The sequence below is a fragment of the Sebastes fasciatus genome, chromosome 21 (genome assembly GCF_043250625.1).
Source record: "Sebastes fasciatus isolate fSebFas1 chromosome 21, fSebFas1.pri, whole genome shotgun sequence".
Lineage (NCBI taxonomy): Eukaryota > Metazoa > Chordata > Actinopteri > Perciformes > Sebastidae > Sebastes > Sebastes fasciatus.
The window spans coordinates 15,475,972-15,496,960 of record NC_133815.1 but is presented as its reverse complement, the minus strand read 5'-3'; the positions used below and the strand labels follow the sequence as shown (position 1 = coordinate 15,496,960).

At 44.0% G+C, this 20,989-nt stretch overlaps 1 protein-coding gene across 5 annotated transcripts in view; it reads left to right on the top strand.

The window, feature by feature from the left end:
* The window catches only part of zfhx4 (zinc finger homeobox 4), an 87,353-nt gene that overhangs the window by 11,502 nt on the left and 54,862 nt on the right, over nt 1-20,989 (top strand). For 4 of the 5 annotated variants that reach the window (XM_074622488.1, XM_074622490.1, XM_074622486.1 and 1 more), the window contains exons 2-5: nt 14,081-16,613; nt 17,095-17,313; nt 18,417-18,711; nt 20,348-20,889. In XM_074622488.1, coding sequence (XP_074478589.1) covers nt 14,127-16,613; nt 17,095-17,313; nt 18,417-18,711; nt 20,348-20,889 — 3,543 coding nt within the window. In that variant the 5' untranslated portion in view covers nt 14,081-14,126. Of the gene's footprint in view, nt 1-3,210; nt 3,360-14,080; nt 16,614-17,094; nt 17,314-18,416; nt 18,712-20,347; nt 20,890-20,989 lie in introns of those variants that run through there. The other variant, XM_074622489.1, reaches the window with a different exon arrangement.

The window sequence follows — 20,989 nt, the reverse complement described above, 5'->3', positions numbered from 1 at the left end:
CAAATAAAATAGGCTGTTGAAAAAATGAGGCCTCAGTATTGTCTCACTGATTTGCTTTCTCTGTGGATCTCTGTTGGTGTCTCTGTCTCATGTTCTCTGCTGCTCTCTGTCTCGTCTTTCATTTGCATCTCTGGATGTTTTTTCTGTGGCGTGGCAGTCAGGTGGGGAGGGGAGCTAATCACAAACAGCGATTGGGTTATTCGAATGCAAAAGAGAAACTCCCTCCTCATATGATATTCCTAAACTTGTACTTTATTGTACATACAGTATTCGGTACTAACTTAGTCACTGTGACATTGCTTGTCCTCTATACTCCTCGATGCAGTCAATGTGAAGGACACTTGCTCAGCCCTTCAGCTCCATTTGAGTGCCTCATCTTACATATTCAACAAAGCATTCAGCAGCCCTTTTGTTTTAGAAAAGCTTTGTCCCTCTTGTACTTACCAACAAAATAATGCACAGCACAAAAGGTTATACGCCACATTTTATCGATTGCTCTCAGAAGTATTATCATTGCTTTAAAAGCTGGCAAGGTAAAAACAAAAGCGGGGGAAAAAATATGCACAGCTACTTTGTCTCAAAGAGAAGTTAAAGAGACAAGCTCTGAGTTAAGAGGAGGGGGGGAAAAAGTTGATGAATGACTAAGTTTGTCCAGGTTTGAGAAAAGATGCACCACAATAGCACAAGACGTCTCATGACAAATGATGCATTCTCCCTCCTCGTTGGCCAAAGACAAAGGCAGGGATTGAAGAGCCCAGTCACAGGACTAATGCACATTAATAGACCTTAAGGAAAAATAAGGAGAGAGTGATGCTGTATAGCCAAGTAAATAAAAAACAACATAAGCGATAAGATGACAATGATAGGATACTTTCTCTTCAGTTCAGGTATATATTATTCGTATGTGTGTCAGCATGTGCACGTGTATGCATGTATTTCCCATATGTGACATGATTGGCATGTGGTATTCCTGAAGGTAATAACATGTGGATATCAAGGCCATTGGCAGGGCTCGTCAGGGAATAAGTGGCTAATTAATTATGCATGACTTGTGGGCTTAAACAAACAGTGTAATGAGACATGAGACAAATTTACCAGAGAATTTAGCCCTAGTTGCATGGAGACCTTCTCAGTTATTCTATTAATAATAATAATAATAATAATAATAATAATAATGATAGTAATTATTATAATAATAATAATAATAATAATAATAATAATAATAATAATAATAATAACAATTATTTGACTCCATTAACAGCATAGAAACTTTTTTTATTTTTTTTATTTCCTAAATATGAAAACTTCTCTGGATCATTTTGGAACTTCAGGGATATATAAACATTATTTAAAAGAAAAAGAAAAGCAGAATATTTCCTTTTCCAGTCGGGACGCACCGATCCAACTTATTCAGCCCCGATACCGATAGCGATACCTGGGCTTTGGGTATCGGCTGATACCGAGTACCGATCCGATACCAGTGTTCAATTAATAAGCTGTATGCCTCACTGTGTGGAATTGACTGTGATCATTCTTTTATGTGTAAGGCAACATCAGGCTTGACTTAAAAATTGCTTTCCTAACTTTGTAAAACAGAATGTGACCAATAAATACATAGGTATACATTTATTTAATTGTCATTTATCATTAAAATAATAAATCGTACACCAGCAACCTAGTAAAAAATCTTCAAAATTAACAGGAATCACAATTCAAGTGTAAACCTTTTTAATGCAGCAACAAATTGGTTAAAATGTTAACAGGAATTAAAATTTCAGTATATAATATATATAGTATATAAACATAAAATGTATTTGAATAGATCAGCCCCATTGTCACCGGTATCCGATTCAGCTATTTGAGTCAGTATCGGCCCAATATCAGATCCGGTATCCACTATTTTCCAGCGTAGGTCTCAGTCTGATCTAATACAGGCAAGCAAACATGTGTCCCTACAACTCCCTCAAGGAGACTCCAGCCAACACTATTCTTCTCAAAACCCCTTGCCTCTTTCTTTTTTTTTCTGGCCTGGCATCAGCCGTGGAATAATCTTTAATTATTTGCTTTTAAAAAGTAAAAAAAAAAACATAAGACTCCTGTTTTTTTTCTTTGACAGTAAAGAAGAAGAGCAGAGCAGTCGCAGGAATGTTCTTGTATATGAAATTGTAGGTATTAACAGGGTCGGTTTTGTCAGCGGTTTCACTGATGTATCAGCTCCCTGCCCCTAGACTAAATAAAGAGGGGAGTTTCGCAGTGTTTCATCCCAGTTTAGATGAGCAGATATAGGGAGGCTTTGGAGGAATTGTTAAAAAAGCAAAGTATGGCTGGAGACTGGACCTCTTCCTTAACACAATACCCTAAACAAGTGTCAAGATGTGGTGATGGATGGTCCGGTGTTCTTTTTGGCTTGTCGGAGACACTCATCCGTATACCTTTTTTTGTGATATTAAAGTAGCAGCAGAGATTTTATTAATAGACTAGAGCGTACAGTGATTGCTTGCCCTTTTCAGGTAATTTAAAAAAATAAGATATATGTTTGAAATGTGTCTTTGCTTCACCGTAAGCATAATCGGTGAGTTCATGTGTGTGTGTTTGAGAGAGAGCAAAAGAAAAAAAGCGAGATATATTGCTGACTCTTGTCTTCAGCTGCCTTGTCATTGACCTCCACGGTCCCCTGGTTGTCACATTAAGGGCAATGCAACATACAGAAAAAAAAAAGAGACCAAAGAAAGAGACCATTTCATGTTGATATTTTAACAGTAAGCACACAGTGAGACATTTTTTAATCTCACATGTTAGATTCCAATATGTTATTGTGTCACTTCTATCTAATAGCGGTTATTTCCTGCAGCGAACGGCGAGGTAATGGGTCCATTTCATCTCGGTTCCCTCTCAGCGGGCCGGGCCCCTGGATTTGCGTGACATGGTGTTTATTTGATAAAGCAATATTATGGCGCTAATCTAAAACCACGCTAATTACATCTGACAGTTGTTTGTTTGTAGTGAAATCCAATTAAAATGTACACTTTTCAACTCAATTGCTCATCTCCCCCCCCAGCCCCCTTCACTCCTCCCCACCACCACCATTCTCTTTCTTCCCTCCCACGGTAACCAGTAAAAGAGCCTATGATGGCATAAATAACAACTGTGCTTTCCTTGTGGTTTTTGTGAGAAGAGGGCAAACTCGCAACAGCTGTCAGAAAAAGGGGGTTTGTTTAAAAAGCAAATGGCTTTGGTCTAAAGTTCATTTGGAGACCTCTCTAATTAAATAGAGAGCCAAAAGCTTAAGTTAATTAGTAATTCCCTGGGTCCAGAAATTAGACCTGTCACGAGTATTCGAGCTCTCGGAAAGCCAAAAGGTATGTGTGCATTTGTGTTTTTCCACAAATCCCTGCTCTGCTTGCTCCCATCTCTGTACACAAGTGTGCCTAAATGTGCTTTTTTCATATAGCAAATGCACATTTTTTACCCGTCGAAATGCTCAAGACATTAATAGTCTTTTTTTTGTGGCGTGTCAGAGAAGTGCTTCGGAGCTGTTTAAGTGAGGGGCACATAGCTTGTGGCGTCAGTCAGGATACCTGCCCTATGATTATGTTTATGAAGATAATAACAGGGCTAGGGTCCCGCCGAGTACCGTCTTTAGAAAACAGCGGGGGTCTGAACTTTAAACTTTATTGTTACCCCTGGAAAAGAACGGTCGCCATGTCGGAGAAACGTCTGTACAATTAGCGAGGTGTCCTAACTGTTAAATGTAAAAGCAGATGTTCGCTTCTTTTCTCTCCTGTCCTCCTCGCTTGTACTTGACAGTGTAATTGGACAGATAAGCACAGGTTAACACACATAAATCAGCTGACTTTAACACAATGGAGAGACAAGATGTCCCGGTCTGTTTGGACCATAATAGAGTAATAACTAGCATTTGAGACAGCCAGCCAACCACACTGCTGTGGCACAATGCATTGACTAACATGTCCTGTCCTATCACTGGCTGTACTGTTTCTCTGTCACTCGATACACATCTTTCACCATAAAGGGCAACATTTGTGACATTTTTTGTCCCTTTTCCTAAAAAGGAATGAATGTTAGGCAACAAGTAGAGTTGCTACATTAGTTTGTAATGCTTAATAACAGGTTCCAAGGAATCAGTGGGACTTACTGCTCTTGCAAAACTCATTCCACTGCTGGAAAAGTATTTTTGTGATGAAAATATTTTAGGAATACATCATGCTATTTTTTTTGAGGTCTGCACATACAAGTTGTTTCACAAGCATCGCAGTTATCACAGCTTAAAATACGAGCAGAGAATCGGACGCCCGTGCTAGTCGATACAGCATAACCAGCCGTTTATATTTGCCATGTGGATGTGAAAACGCCTGCGTCAGAGACTGCTCTCTGTGTCTGTCTGTGAGTGTGTGCTATCCTTGACTGACGTGGACAATGTTTGCTTAACCTCTTCTGCGCTGCACCACCACGGCCTTGTCAATTTAAGTGTGTGTGTGTGTGTGTGTGTGTGTGTGTGTGTGTGTGTGTGTGTGTGTGTGTGAGTGAGAGAGTCCAGTAATGGTAGCTTTCATTTTTCATGTTCCCAGCAGTCTTTTTTTTCTAAACAAACCTGCTGAGAGGCAGAGTGAGAGAAAGAGAGAAGGGGTCTGAATCAACACAAATGAGTGATATTTGTTATTTTGTTCTTGCCGGGTGATGTATAAGTGTGTGCATCTACACGCCCCAATAGAAAACACGCTCTTTTTAGAGATTTTTTTTCAGGCTTTGTATTTAGCGGGATTATTAATTTCACTTGGCAAATAATCCCACCCTGCCACCCCCTTCGACTTCTCCATGTTATCGCTAAAGAGGAGGTGTGTGTCTATGTGTGTGTGTATGTGTGTATGGTCTCATGCTTTTGCCTCATCCAAAGGATAAGGCAGCGATTTATGTAACAGCTAAGCCCTTTCATATTGTGTATGTTGTACCTTACAAGAGCACGATGAGCAGGCTAGATTAATATTTATTTAGCACAGGCAAATCAAGGATTAAGCAGTCATCATTTTAGCGCTAATCCACGTCTCTGGTGAGATGCGGAGACAAAGAGAGAGGCAGATTGCTAAACACATAACGCCGCGACAACCACAATTAGTTGGCGACTTGCTTTTCCTCAGGAAGAGGTGGACAGTAGACGCGCAAACGCCTATAAAAGTTTTGCTTAATCGTCTTCGCTCACTTACCTATTGTTGCCAACTGTTTGTCTGCCTCTCCCTGACTTTTAACTTCATCTTTCTCACCCTTCTCTCGTCAAAAGAATCCCTCATTTGAAATTAGCAGTGGTTTGTCTGATTCACTCATCTGACGTAAATGTGTCTCATGATCTTTTCCACTGTCCGAACACACATGCACTCACTCACACACACACACACACACACAGACACAGACTGACACACATGCAAGAGCGATGAATACTTCTTTCTTAGCTCCCAACCACGTGGGAGAGGGATAGTTTGCTTATACTGTGCGAGTCTTTGGGTGTGTGTGTGTGTGTATGTGTGTGTGTGTGTGTGTTACGAGTTACTTGGGAGTCTGTAAATAAAATTACATTCTTTACTAATTGAGTTAAACTGCTTTGCTGGAGATGTGGCAAAAAAAAGATGAAAGCTCCCTGTGTGTGTTTTGTGTTTGCATGTTGCGAGTCCGTGTGTGTGTGTGTGTGTGTGTGTGAATGTTGAGTGTGTACCGTGCTAATCTAGTTAGCTCTTAGCACTCTCAGGTGGTAACCGATGTGTGCTAGTTCTGTCCTCAAGCCTTCAGCGTATGCGAAGCGTCAAACGTAGCCTTTGCAAAGCAGATAATCAAGAGTTGGCATAAAAAAGTAGTGTGTGTGTGTTGACTGTAGGGGGGCACCCCTCACACAGGGAGCAACAACAAGGAACAGCAAAGGGGCCAAAAAGAGCATTGGAGGGTGTAGTGAGGGGGTGATTTGGGAGGGCACGGTTGGGGGGGTCCGAACCAGATGTGAGGGCGATTGAGAGAAAATAAAAAGAAGAGAGATAAATAAAAAGAATGGACAGACGAGTCGTGCTGCGATAGAGAAAGACGAGGAGAAGCAGAGAGAGAGAGAGAGAATGGCATCCTCAGTTCCCCTTTGCCCTCCTTCCTCTCTCTCACCCGGCCACTGAATGTTAATGGCTTTTCTGCCTCACCCCCCCTCTACACGCACACACATACACAACCCCCCCCCCCCCCTCTCCAATCCCTCCCCATGGACACTAGTGCTTTGTTTGTGGCAGTGCTTCTATTCTTTCAAACTTAATTACCTTCTTGCCTTTTGTGGCGTCAGGGGCTGGAAGTTTTGCTCTGTGGCAGTGGAGGTCGTCACACATTCTTTGGCGGTGCATTCCCTTAATCTGGGGGGTGGCGGTGGCGGCGGCGGAGGCGGAGGGGGCAAGGAGAGACGAGGGGAAGAGTCTAGAGCGGAGCTTCTACCAGCATGCGCTTCTAAGGTGGTTATAGTACCCCCCCTGTGCACGTGTACGCACGCGTGCACGGTCATAATAGTCGGGGCATAGGCTGCCCTTTGTTTGTGCGGTTCATTTCCAATCAACCCTAATTAACTAGAGAGTGTTTCCAGATTGCCGGCAAAAGAAAAATCCCCACTTTTTTTTTTTTTTTTTTTCACTCCCCCTCGGTCTTTGCTGTTTTGAGTTCGAGGAAGGGGAGTAAAAAAAAAAAAAAAAAATGGAGGCATTAGCTATGTAGATTGGCTTTGCCTTTGATGCTGGGGAGAAAATCTTTAGCGAGGGCAGCGAGTGGTGACTGCGACCCAGCAGTGTCTGACTGTTTATTTTCATGTTTCAGTTTGAGTTTAGTTTGAAATATCACCTCTTCAAAGGCGTGAGACTTGTGCATATATTTAGACTGGACTGCGTAAGCCCAAAGTCCATTTGTAAAAAAAAAAAAAGCCAGTCAAAGTTGTCTTTAATCCATTAAACCTTGTCTCTATGAAACCGTACAAGCAGCAGATAAACACCGACATTGATATAATCCAAAGTATTATAATGAAAAAAACAGAAATTTAACTGGGCTCTAAACTCAATAGGATGTCCTTGAGCGTTTGAGGTGGTTGCCTCTAAGCAGATGATGTTTTCAACTCATCCTGGTTGCAGTTTGGATAGGGGCTGGTGTAACCTGATCCTAAATCAGATTTGGGGACCCATCCGTGGCTTGAGTGATATGATTCTCTTGTTGCTCTGAGAGAGAAAAAAGAAGACAAACACGGCCCCTGGGTTCACTATTTGTTCTCACCTTGGTCAACAAGTTTGTTTTTGCATACTTGACTATATCTGTGTGTCACATGTTGCTGATTCTGACCAAGGTCACCCCAGTCAGATATAGTTTTTTTGCTCTAACAATGAAATATCAGGTGAGGACCCGAGGGCAGTTGGGTGTATGTTACCTGAGCAACCAATGAGACCAATTTACTTGTCATCAACCTGAGGGATAGAACCTGCATACCTGCTCTAGAAAAAAGAAAAAAAAGCCCACTTCCGTCCTCTACATTTCTCCTCATTATCCCCCTCCTCCTCTAAAACCCTTCCCTTCCATTCCTTTGCCTCCTTCTACAATCCGAGATCATTGCTCATGTGGGTGTAATTTTGATTTTGATTTGCTAAAAGGCATTTTTTCGGCGGAGTAGGTAATTTGTCGAACAAGATTCCTGTGCTAAATGGAGTGGGGCTTGCTTTAGGTGTCTGGGGCCGCGCCTTTGCAATAATGATAAGGTGTCTTTTGGTAATGAAGGCCTTTGCTCAAGAGGGAGACACAGGGAAGAGGACAGGCGGACAGAAAAGGGTGTGGGGACGGGGGGAGGGGGGCATCTAGGGTCTAATATTACACCTCCGGGCAACAAACAAGGGCTGCATGAAAAACCCTCTGCAAGATTAAGAAGTAAAAAAACACTTGGTCACGCAAAAGCCCTCCCACTTTCTCATCCTTCTGTCCTTTTAAGACTTTAAACAGAGAGCATTAGGCCTTCTTCTGTGATTGTGTGCATGTGTGCATATGTGTTTGCGCACGCACGCACCGGCGCTCTTTGATGGCAGCCGAAGAAGCTCCTCTCTCATTGTGAGGAAGGAGATAATTCCCCTCCTCCTCCTCCTCCTTCATCCTCTTCGTTTTTTCATCCCTCCGTTTCTGCATGGCAACAAATAAACAGGTCTAATTAGACCAGAGTAGGCCTATTCATGGCACTGACAGTGGGAGATGGATGCAGCGGCTTTCACAGCGCCCTTCGCCTTTGTCTTTGGCTAACGCTTGGTGACATTTTGATAGAAGATTTGGTGTTACACTGAGGGGCCACATGCCGAGAGAGGGATGACCTTCCAGGAGACCTCGAGGAATGGACACACAGCCGTAGTCTCACGCTGTCTCCTGACTTTGTTGTTTGACTTTACAAGCTTTCATGGGTCACCTCAAAGATGCAGTCTGGATTTAATTTCACCACTTATTAGCTGCGCTCGCATATGTGTCCAAACAGTTTGACAAGAAGAAAGAAAGAAAAACATCTTAGACCACATCCCCGAAGCACAGATCTGCCTAATTCCAGTGTTTACAGATCGTATAAATATTCGCAGCGGTATTAACAGCGCCTGTCTGCCCTTGCATTAAGGTACCGGACAGTTAGTGATGAAGAATTTGAACCTAACAGATCCCACGTGTAAACAAAGACGGCAGTGTGTGGCGACACTGCAATTACAGGTTTGGCATTTAGCAGTCTGCATCTCTGGCTAATGCGTGGTAGTCTGACAGGAGGACAAAAGCGGGAGGAGACCCTGACATTGCTATGAAGCTCGGTGTCTCGGGTCTGCACTGTGGACATGTTGTTGTAACACATCATGTATTATCAGCACATTTATTACAACTGAACGCGGGGCCCCAGTGAATGTATTTTTTGGCGTATGTGGCAGCTTTTGTAAGCACAGAATGCAACTTCTATCTAAACCGGAAGCGCTTTAAGAATAACCCGAGTTGGAGGAGAAAAGTTGGGAAAAAATGAGAAAAAAAGTGGAGAAATCCCCTGCTTTTGACTGCCTCTCTGTCTCTCAGGGAGCTACTGAAAAGCAGATGGAGGGGGGATAGAGGAGAGAGGAGGGGAGGGGTGAGAAAAACAATAGGCCAAAGAGTCTCTTAGCCCCTTTTCTCCCATCAGAACTAGCAGTGTCCAAAACCAGGCATTCCTGGGCTATTATTTGCCTCTCACTGGATCTGATCTGCCACTTTAATTACCTTAGTGTATGTGTGTGTTTGTGTGTGAGCCTGCGTCCGTGTGCATGCGTGTGAAAGCGAGGGGACATGCTTAATTAAAAAACAGAGGTAGGAGCGGCTCAGGCCATCCCTTTTGTTCTTCTGTTAAAAGAAGGGAACTGTTTCTGCGGTGTGGAAAAACCTGGGCTTCATTGTTAGTTTCTCTCTATGTATCTGTCTATCTATCGCTCTCTTTCAAACGAAAGTAGTCTGGTTGGTTAGCAGAGCGAAGGAAGCCAGTGGGGGAGAGAGAGAGAGGAAGGTTTCCTCACTAGCGGTAACACGATCTGCCTTAAAAGAAGCGAGGAGTGGGCACTGCTGCTGTGAAAAGGTGCGAATGGAGCAAAACAAGAAGAAGAAGAAGAAGCACAGCGGATAACTTTTCCATCTGTTTACTCTTGAGACAAAATGTCAAGTAATCAGCCCTTTTTATAGAGCTGATTACAAGTTATTATATTGATCTGCGCAGGTCTAAAGATTTTGATGTCCAAAATGTTACTTTGAGCTCAGAAAGGTTGAAGAGGGAAAATATTATATTCACTTGATAGCAAGACCAGACGTCTAATTACTTCTCTGACTGTCCAACTATGCTAAATGAACTCATGCTGAATGGATCAGAATGACTTCAAACGGCTGCATTGCACCACAGCGCTCTTTCATAAGAGAGAATGGGCTAAGTTAAGAGCTAATACTTTAGCAATTGACTTAAAGGGGAAATGCACCCATTTTCAAAATTCATACATGTTATTCCTATTGTCTAAGACAGCCCTAAAAATATTAGTATACTTGAACAACTCTCTCCCAAAGACAAAAACCAGAGTGCTAAAACTCTAAGTTGGGATGTCATTGGGTTTAAAGTGTGGAGCTGCTCCATAGACAATGAATTTGGAAAGATGTTACAGGTACGTTTTCTGTTTCACAGAGAACACTACAATAGAATAAAGCTCATATGGGTATAAAAAAGAAAACAAACATTCTGTGGGTCCACAAAATCAGTCTCCCAGTCATTGTCTATGGAGCAGCTCCAGACTTTACACCAGATGACATCCCAAGTTTGAGACTTACTTCTCTGGTTTCTGGCTTTGAGAGAGAGTAGCTCATGTTCACAAATATTGATCGCACTTCTCTAGGCCATGGAAACGACATGTTGGAATTCTGAATTTAAGTGGTGTTCCCCTTTAAGATCCTGCATCTGGTTTTCTGGAAGCAGAAAACAGCTCCACTATGGAGTCAATTATTAAGAGTCACTGATGTCCAACTTAAGCATCAGTCACATAGTGTTATTTTTGTTTGTCAGTGTTCTGTCGGTGGCACAATTCATGTGTTCAATTACAACCAGGGATATCAAAATAATGGACAGTTGCGTTATTGTTGGCAGGCAGCGCAGGTGTAAACAGCTGCTAACCTGTTAGCATTAGGGGTGACGTGTCGGTGCCGAGTGCTTAACACATTGGCTTATCCATGAGACATAATTCCATACTTAAAGTGTTAGGAGATGCATAATTCATAAACCACAGTGTTTTATGTCCGAGCTACAATTCAAAGGGGGTTGCTCCCCTATGAAATAAGCAGTGGAATGACACCACTGACAAGTAGTAAATCCTGTCGTATGTGTCGCATTAGCTCTCAAACCCACTGCTTCTGAACAGCTTTACCCTCAATCACATTAAAGACAAACCTTGGTGAGAGGGACACTGGTGGAAAAATGGTATATGTGCATGTTTGCAGGAAGAAGCCCAGTATGTGGTTTTGGTGCTAAGGTGAGCATAATGGATGATTTATGGTAAAAAGCTGACTGAGCTGGATGTGGAAAAACCTTTATTTTACATATATACTGTATATATATATATTATTTTTTTTTTCCTACTGCTAAATCATTTTGTTTTTCTTCTTCTGTCGTACAGGCAGCGCAGCTTTATCTAAAACAGAAATTTGTGGTGAAACAGGCTCGGTGTGTGTGTGTGTTAATACCATGCATTCTTGTGGCATTGGCCTGTTTAGGATGCAGAGATAATTGCTGCAAATTTCTTTGTAATTACAAGTGTGAGTTAACATGTAGACAGGTGTGTTGGTGTGTAGAAATGTAGAAAAACCATAGTTGTTATCTTCGGGGATCTGTGCCTTGGGCTAAAAATCACTTAAAATAATATCAGATAAGGTGTTTTGAATCTTTATCTAGCAGTTGGGTGGAGTTTACAGTGAAGATAGTTATTGGTATTGGTCACAGAAATGTACAGTGTATACTACACACATTTTCAAGTTCAAACACTTTTTTTGCACTCCATTAAGATGCTTTTAAAATGTGAGAAAATAACTATTTTCTCTATGCTTTACCCTGTCTGACTGTACATACCTATGCTTCAGAGGCAACTTTGTCATGTACATGTCACACATCTACATCCCGCCTTTTGCCACATCCATGCCGAACAGATAAGCACTGAAATTCATTTTCTGCTCCTTGCAAATTTTCCTTTTAATCTCACAAACAGAGAGACGGAAAACTGAGTGAGACACAGAGAGAGAAAACATAATTTCTCTCTTTTAATCTATCACTAGTCCCCCATGGAATCATCTCTGGGATATGTCAGATTAGACCTGATTATAGCGCGTGCACACACGTGCACCCACAAACATACTCACACACATGTTTGATTTCATTTCTCACGCTTTTACTGTCCCTCCCACTGGCTTTGTTTAGCCCGGGATTGTTGCAGATTAATCCTCTAATTGCTTTGTAGCTTTGTTGTGCGAGAGAGAGAGAGAGGGAGTGTAGAAAAAGAGAGGGAGAATTAAGCAGCAGGTGGATTGGGTTAAAGGTTAACATGGCTCTTTAAAGCTTTCTTTTAATGCCAGCTCATTTACACGCAAGCATCTGAAAGGCGCTGGTACTGTATCAAGTGGAAAAAAAAAAAAAACACTGGCATGCACAACTAGTTCATTTGTTGCATTTAGCCGAGCAAGAAAGCAGTTTCTTCTAAGTAGCAATGGAGTTTCGGTTCTCAAGCTTTTAGTCTGTTATTCTTTTTCTCCCCTTATGGCTTTGTTGTTTCTTCTTGTTCTCTTTAGGTGATGGGAAATTATGCCTATGATTACAAAATGAAATGACTCTGGGATGCTGTGTGTGTTTGTGGGCTTAGGAGGCTTTTCTTTTTGCACATTGTGTGCGTGCATTTGTGTGTGCCTTTGCGTTTGCATTTGTGGCTTGTTGTGAAAAGCCAAGAGATTGAAGTAGTGAGGGGTTGAGAGATGGGCAGCCGCCCAGGATTGATAGCATCTCACTGGTATTCCAAACATCATTCCTCATGGAAGCTCATTCTCTCTCTCTCTCTTTCCCTCTCTGTCTCGTTCTTTCCTTTATAGCTCCTATATGAAAAGACATATGAAATATTATTAATGTAAATACTGTTTTTAATTTCCTGATTTATTCCTGCATCTGCAACCTCGTCTAGAAAATGTGTTCTACCTTTCCTTAGCTGCTTGACAATACGCAGTTTCATACTTCTCTTGTCCACACTGAGTCTAACCTTCAGGGTATTAATAGGTTAATAGGTGCTGCCTAGTTAGCAACTCCTGACTGGTAAGATCATGCCAAGACTGATTTAGCCAATGATTGAAGACTCCTCCAACTCCAATCCGCTCTTCCTCTTAAAGGACAACCCGGCCTCACTCTCAGCTCATCAATGGAATCGAATGGGTCAAACAAACACAAGACTTTCAACCACAAGACCGGTGGTTATGTCCCGTGTAAAACTAAAAGTAAAGTTGACTTATTTAGTCATGTCAGTCGTTAGTCACATGACTCGCTGGTTTCGTCATTCTTGTGAGTCACGTTAGTCGTTAGTATTGTGAGTCGCTAGTCACTGAATTTAATGTCAACCACGACCATTTCCTAACCCTAACTACTTGGTTGTGTTGCCTAAACCTAACTTCCTGTGAGAACGGAGGTTTATTTTGAAAGGATGCTATGCATGTAACAAGCGTATATTGACACACCATCACACACGAGTGTCATGTCAGTGTCACCCTGTGTGTCCGTTTTCGATTCCGAGGGGCACTGACCGATTGGCGGTATTTTACAAGTTGAGAGTGAAAATGTGTTGTAAGACACTAACTGTTCTGCATACAAGTTGTTTGATTGATAAGTGTTGCCTCTGTGTGTTAGAGTATGCAAAGCTAGCTGGTACTAGCCTGACATCATACTCTTTTAACACAGCATTACACACACACACACGCACACACAACAGAAACTGCTTCCCACTTCCAGTGTTGCACAGTGGTATGTCGATCAAAGAGTCTATTTACTAGACAATTGGGTTATTCCTATAAACTTCCCCACTGCCAGCTGTCGTGGGCGCCGCTTCATTCATTTATACCTAATTTCCCCTGTTTCCAAGCTCTGGTCCCTGGGGTCAATAAGAGACTAAACTTTTGTTCAAGGATGGGTTTTTTTCTGTAGTTGTGGCAAGCAATCTCAGTCTGCCAGTTATAAGACAAAGATGCAAGCGGGAGCAGTTAATATTGGATTCCTCCACTTTTCAAAAGTTGTCATGGTGCTAGCTACTTAACGCTGTTCTTATTACTGGTAGGTGGTAGGCTATTTAGAGGTAGATACCTGTCATGCTGTTTTGTTGCATTTTAGATACAACTCAGGAACTTTTGGTGTCTATATATAACTGATCAGCACATTCAGTATTGAAATCACCAACCAAGAGAAATCAATCTCATCATTATCTGGTGTTAAACCCCATTCACTAAATCTATGTTGTCCTTTTGTCTTTCCCCAACTCAGGTCCCTGTTAGGCTGGATGAGATGAGATCCCTATGTAGTGGTCGTCATGGCAACTTGTGACTCTCCCCCTATGGTATCATCACGGCAGCAGGAACATGGTGGCCAGAGGCTGGACGCTGCTGCTGAGGACAACTCCGTCGTCGCCATGGAGACCAGTGTCGCCAACAGCAACAACGCCAACAACAACAACCAATCGTCGCCTGCTGCCATTGGAGAGCCAGAGAATGGCCTTGGAGAGCCCGCTGTGAGCCCACTGAGGTCCACTGCTACCCCCACCAATGTCAGTGCAACCACCGACTCTGTAACCGAACAGAGTCGGAGAGAAAGCTTTACTACCGGTAACAAAGGGAGTGTTACCGGGACTTTACCAGGAGGAGGAGGAGCAGCTTTGGGTTCGGACTGTTCTGCCCCTGCCACGTCTCCTGTGGCACCGGCAAAGGAGATCCCCTGCAACGAATGTTCTAGTTCCTTCTCCAGTTTACAAAAATACATGGAGCACCACTGCCCCAACGCCCGCCTGCCTACCACTGGAGGTCACGAGGAGGGTGAGGAGGTTGAAGGGATGTTAGGGGAGGAGAGTGAAGATGAAGGAGAGCGTGAGTTGGGTGCTGCAGAAGTGGGGGAAATGAACAGCGAGATGGAGATGGAAGAGGATAGTGATGTGGAGAACCTGAGCGGCGAGATCATCTACCAGCCCGATGGCTCTGCCTTCATCCTGGAGGACGCCAAAGAGCAGTGTGGCAACCAGGGGGGGCTCTCTGGGCCTCTCCAATTCAGGGGCCTGTTGTCCCCCCAGCCCTTCCCCAATGCCCAGGTCAACAGTGGCCAGAGCCCAGGGGGGGATCGGTTGGAGCAGCCCGCTGCACCCATGTCCTTCTACCCCCAGATCATCAACACTTTCCACATCGCCTCATCCCTGGGGAACAACCCCCTAGTGGCCGACCACCCCTCCTTCCCAAATACCTCAGCTGGAGGGCTGGCGGGCGCTGGTCCCGTGTTGCACAGTTTCCGTGTCTATGACCTCCGCCACAAGAATGACAAAGACTATCTGAAGGCGGATGGTGCAGCCAAAAACTCCTGTGTGTCCAAAGATGTCCCTAACAATGTGGACTTGTCCAAGTTTGAGGGCTGTGTGGCCGATGGACGGCGGAAGCCTGTGCTGATGTGTTTCCTGTGCAAGCTGTCTTTTGGCTACAGCCGTTCCTTCGTGACACATGCTGTCCATGACCACCGTATGACCCTGAATGATCAGGAACAGAAGCTGCTGAGCAACAAGCACGTCTCTGCCATCATCCAGGGCATCGGCAAGGACAAAGAACCTCTTATAAGCTTTCTGGAACCAAAAAACCCCCAAAACTCTGTGCTACCCCACTTTCCCACACCTGCCAACTTCCTAGGGCCAGACACGGGGCTCCGCGGTTTGTGGAATGCTTTCCACAGTAGTGGGGAGAGTACCGATTCCCTTCAGGCAGGCTTTGCCTTCCTGAAGGGCAGTGCCAGCAGCTCCTCCAATGACCAAATCCCCAGAACCCAAACCATGCCAAAGGCTGAGACCAACCCAAACCTCGGGGGAGGGGCTGGTGCCCACAGGACCCCCAGCGGGAGTTCTGCTGCTGCTGCCACTGGTGGTAACCTGGAAGGTCGGAACTCTGATAGTGACTGCAAGGGCCACCTTAGGGACACATGCACTTTGCAACCCAATGGGCCGGACCTGAGCCAGTACCCGCTCGTCAAGCGGGAGCCCGGTGCAGTTGGAGGAGAAAGTCCAGAGCAGGATGAGGATGCCTACTCTAATGGTGGTGGAGTAGAAATGGAGGCAGATGAGGAGGAGGAACAGGCCATGACCATGGCGATGACAGGCCAGCGGGCCGACAGCACCAGTAGCAAAGATTTCCCTCTCTTAAACCAAAGTATTTCCCCCCTTTCCAACAGTGTGCTAAAGTTTAACAGTGACAGCAAAGGCCCTGCATCCACCTCCTCATCCTCCCTGCCTATGTGTGAGAAGCTGGAGATGGAGAAGAGCCGCTTGTCCACTGCCCTGGCAGCTGCCAGAGAGCGGGAGAGCAGCAACGACTCAACCAGCGAAGCCCTGGCAGGACGGGATGGGTCGTCGCCATCCTCCTATCCTCTTGACATGATGATGTTGCGCAGAGATGATGAGAGTCCTGGACCTCTGCATCAACACATGGGAAATCCCAGTACGCCTGGAACTCCAGGGACACCTGGTACCCCAGGTCCAGGTGAAGGGTCCCCAGGTAGTGGGGTGGAGTGCCCCAAGTGTGACACCGTCTTGGGATCTTCAAGGTCTCTGGGAGGGCATATGACGATGATGCATTCACGTAACTCCTGCAAGACGCTGAAGTGTCCCAAGTGTAACTGGCACTACAAGTACCAGCAGACGCTGGACGCCCACATGAAGGAGAAACATCCAGAGTCTGGTGGATCATGTGCGTACTGCCGCACAGGACAGCCTCACCCTCGTTTAGCCAGAGGCGAAAGCTATACCTGTGGATACAAGCCTTTCCGTTGTGAGGTCTGTCCATCTAATTTTTCATCTACTGTATGTGGACTTTTGTCTTTCTGAAATTTCCAAATCATAAATGTTCATGTTTTCTATTGGGTTGGGTTTTATAAGCCAAAAGTTATCCTTGATTTAACCAAAACTAATCACTGGGTTTGGTGGACATATGCTGATAGAAAAAAGTATATCATAATCTTGGCAAATAGATGATGCAATTTGCTTTTGAAGCCAATTTTGAGGCACAGGCATCTGACCAGTTATGACAACCTCTAGAGGTGGACATCTTTACTCAATTGAAAATTCAATGTTAGACGGGAGGAAGGAGGGAGTTAAATGTGTTTGTCTTTCTCTTTTTATTCAACAACACAGCTGTAAAGGTTAACATAATTATCTCAAAATCTGAATTTTAATACTAATCAGAAATCAGCTAGTTTTTGTTATAAATGCATAGAGTGTATATCATGCTTCCCTGTATTAATTCTTCCCTTTTTAGGTATGCAACTACTCAACCACCACCAAAGGCAACCTAAGCATCCACATGCAGTCGGACAAGCATCTGAACAACGTACAAACACTCCAGAACGGTGGCACCGAGGTACAATACAACCACAACCATAACCACCCCAACCCTGTGCCCAGTGCCAGCCTTGGTGGAGGCTGTGGTGTACCCTCGCCATCCAAGCCCAAACAGAAGCCCACTTGGCGCTGTGAGGTAATGAAACAACAGTGGCATTGTAACGCTGTGGTAGCCACATACCAATTTGCTTGCTTCAATGTCTAAACAATGAGCCAGTTCTTTCCCTCTGCGTCACTATGTCTATTATTTTTCTTTGCCACATCATCTGACCTCTGGCCATTATAAAACAGGATTTCTCATACATTCTAGCATTATCTCCGAGTCTTGTAGAAACCATAAGAAATTAATCATCATGACCGCATTACTAAAACGCTTACATCTGATGTTATTCTGTGGCTTCCAGCTTATTCTGAGATTTGTCAAGTATTTAATACTCTTATCAACATGGGAGTGGACAAATGTACTTGCTTTATGCAACTGTCTGTGTATATTTATTCTTGGAAATCAACTAACAACACAAAACAATGACAAATATTGTCCAGAAACCCTCACAGGTACTGCATTTAGCATTAAAAAATATGCTCAAGTCATAACATGGCAAACTCAAACCCAACAGGCAACAACAGCTGTCAGTGTGTCAGTGTGCTGATTTGACTATGACTTGCCTCAAACTGCATGGGTTGAGAATAAAGTGGGCATGTCTGTAAAGGGGAGACTCGTGGGTACCCATTGAACCCATTTACATTCACATATCTTGAGGTCAGAGTTCAAGGGACCCCTTTGAAAATGGCATGACAGTGTTTCCTCGCCAAAATTTAGCTTAAGTTTGGAGCGTTATTTAGCATTCTTTGCGACAAGACAGTATGACAAGATTGGTACCAATGGATTCCTTGGGTTTTTCTAGTTTCATATGATGTCACTCTTCACTTTAGCTCTAAAACTGAGCCTGCTACAACTTCCGAAAGATCGAATAACGGCTGGGCCCAATGGCGGCCTGTCTGATTTTTAAGAGGTTACTTAAAAATCGCAAGTTGTGTTAATGCGTTAAAGAAATTAGTGGCGTTAAGACAAAATTTGGGTTAACACGTTATTGTGTTAACTTTGATATCTCTAGTTTAAATGACAATTATATAATGAATTATAATTTCATTTGAAGAGTAAAACAATGCTTCGATGATGATAAAGAAACGAACAGAGGCCAATAAAAAGTTGAATTTATCCCGCTTTGCTTCCAACAGGTGTGTGACTACGAGACCAACGTGGCGCGGAACTTGCGGATCCATATGACCAGCGAGAAACACATGCACAACATGATGCTGCTGCAGCAGAACATGAAGCAGATCCAACACAGCCTCCACATGGGCCTGGCCCCGGCCGAGGCGGAGCTTTACCAATACTACCTGGCTCAAAACATGGGCCTGGCAGGTGTAAAACTGGAGAGCCCAGGAGGAAGCAGCGGCCCAGAAGCTCAGATGATGATTAACCCGTTCCAGCTGGATCCTGCAACCGCCGCTGCTCTTGGATCTGGTCTAGGTGAGTGATATTAGAACTGAAATTAAAAAGCAAAAAAATGCATTTCTGCGGAGGGTGTGACAAAAGTATTTTTTGCTTTTTAATATATTTTCCCTCTGGCTTGTTTTTCCGTTTCTTCTGCTCATCTTTCACTTGGTCAGTTTTATGTGTTTTGTCTCATATATCTGATGCCATCTGGGTATTGTTTTTATCTCTCTGCCTTTCCTTTGTTGCTCTTCATTTTTCTTCCTGCCCTCTCACCTTCTTTTTTCTGCTCCCATCCTTTTTACCTTTCCCCCACCTCCCTCCTTGCCGCACCCTCTTCTCTTTCTCTTCCCCTCTTATCTCTGCTCTCATATTGTCCCTCTGTCATTGTCTCCTTTCTTTGACCCCTCTCACTGATTAAAAAATGATTATGAGACGCCACATGAGAATTATTCTTAATCTTTCATTTGTAATTTTCTTAAGTCAGCTTAATCCCCCCCCCCATACACACCCTACCCCACCTTCGCTCACCCTGGAGAGGACTCACACACATATACGCACACACACTCTCACACAGCAGGAAGCGGATTCCCGTAGGAGTGAGAGAGATTTAACAATGACCCTGCAGTGTTGCACACCCACTCCCTCCTCTAGTGTGGAGGTCACAGCCCAGCCAGCAGATGTACTCTCAGTGAATTACACTGATAACACACAGCTCCCCATAGTGAGCGCAGCTGTACATAGGTTTAGTCTGTGCGAGCGGGATATTCATATATTCAAATGCTCACACAAATATGCACACACAGGTGAGGGATGAATATACGTGTATACAAACAATATATTTAAATTTCTGCTCAGATTTTGCATCCTCATGCAGGTAAAAGTGTGCTATTTTTTTTAAAACCAGCACACACTGTGACACACAAACACATTTAGTCATCCGCTAATTGGGGGGAATTATACTTAAACTGTAAAAAAAAAAATCAGATGATGTGTAAAATCCTCTGTGCTCCAAACACGTGTTGAGATATTATCTGGAAAAAAACGACATGATGAGCTTTGGTAACATGCATAGAGAGACAATGAAGGGATCAAACGAAAGAGTTAATTACATTTCTGTGAATGGCGTATCTTTTTTTCGTATAATGCATTGATCAGCTTTTCAAATCTCTCTGCGTGGATGTGAGAAAAGCCCAGAGCCCTGAAACCGTTGTCCCACCATTGCTGAGAGCAGTAATTAAAGCTACCTGATGAGCGAGTTAGCAAGTTGAAAAGGATGATTGTAATTGATCCTGATTCAATCCTATTAGGGTTTTTTATAGACGAGACTTTGTAAGGAGCCCTAGTCCTCTGTGAGGCTTTATTTTATCAAATCCTTTTGTGTGAGAGAGGCCTGCATTGGAGGACTCACTTTTCTCACCACGCTTAATTTCATTAAAAGAGCCTTTTCTCTTTCCCTCTATCCTTTATCCCTCGCTATGCATGCCAGCCTTTCATTTTCGTCCGAGCTCCGTCTTTCTGTCATATCTCTTTGTTTTTATGTATTCCTTCTGTGCCTGCCTTCTATCCAACATGTTATCCTCCTATGCTTCCACGTATGTAATCCTTATGAAAGCGCTACCTTTTAAACACCTTTTTGCATTGCGTTCTAACCTGCTCGTTTTCTCCACAGTGAATAGCGACCTATCAGCGGAGTTGCGTCTCGCCAGTGGTCAACTGATGGCAGACGACCTATCCCTGGTGTCCTCCGGCGGAATGGGCGGCATGTCCTCGCAGGACCCCTCCCTCTCCTCCCTGTCGCCGCCCATCAACGACCCCTCGCTGCGCCTCTACCAGTGCGCCGTGTGCAACTGCTACTCCACGGACAGCCTGGAGGCTCTCAATGCCCACGTCAGCGCCGAGCGCTCGCTGCCCGAAGAGGAGTGGCGCTGCGTGGTCGGCGACGTCTACCAGTGCAAGCTCTGCAGCTACAACACCCAGCTTAAGGCCAACTTTCAGCTGCACTGCAAGACGGACAAGCACATGCAGAAGCACCAGCTGGTGGCCCACATCAAGGAGGGAGGCAAAGCCAACCAGTGGAGATTAAAGTGTGTGGCCATTGGCAACCCTGTGCACCTCAAGTGCAACGCCTGTGACTACTACAGCAACAGCGTGGATAAACTGAGACTACATGCCACCAACCAGAGGCATGAGGCTGCCATCCGCCTCTACAAGGTAAAAACGCATTCTTATTTTTTACATTATGTTGTATAGCATACAGCACAATACAGCTTTAACAGCATTCTTACTGGAACACCAGATTTAGAAAAAGCAC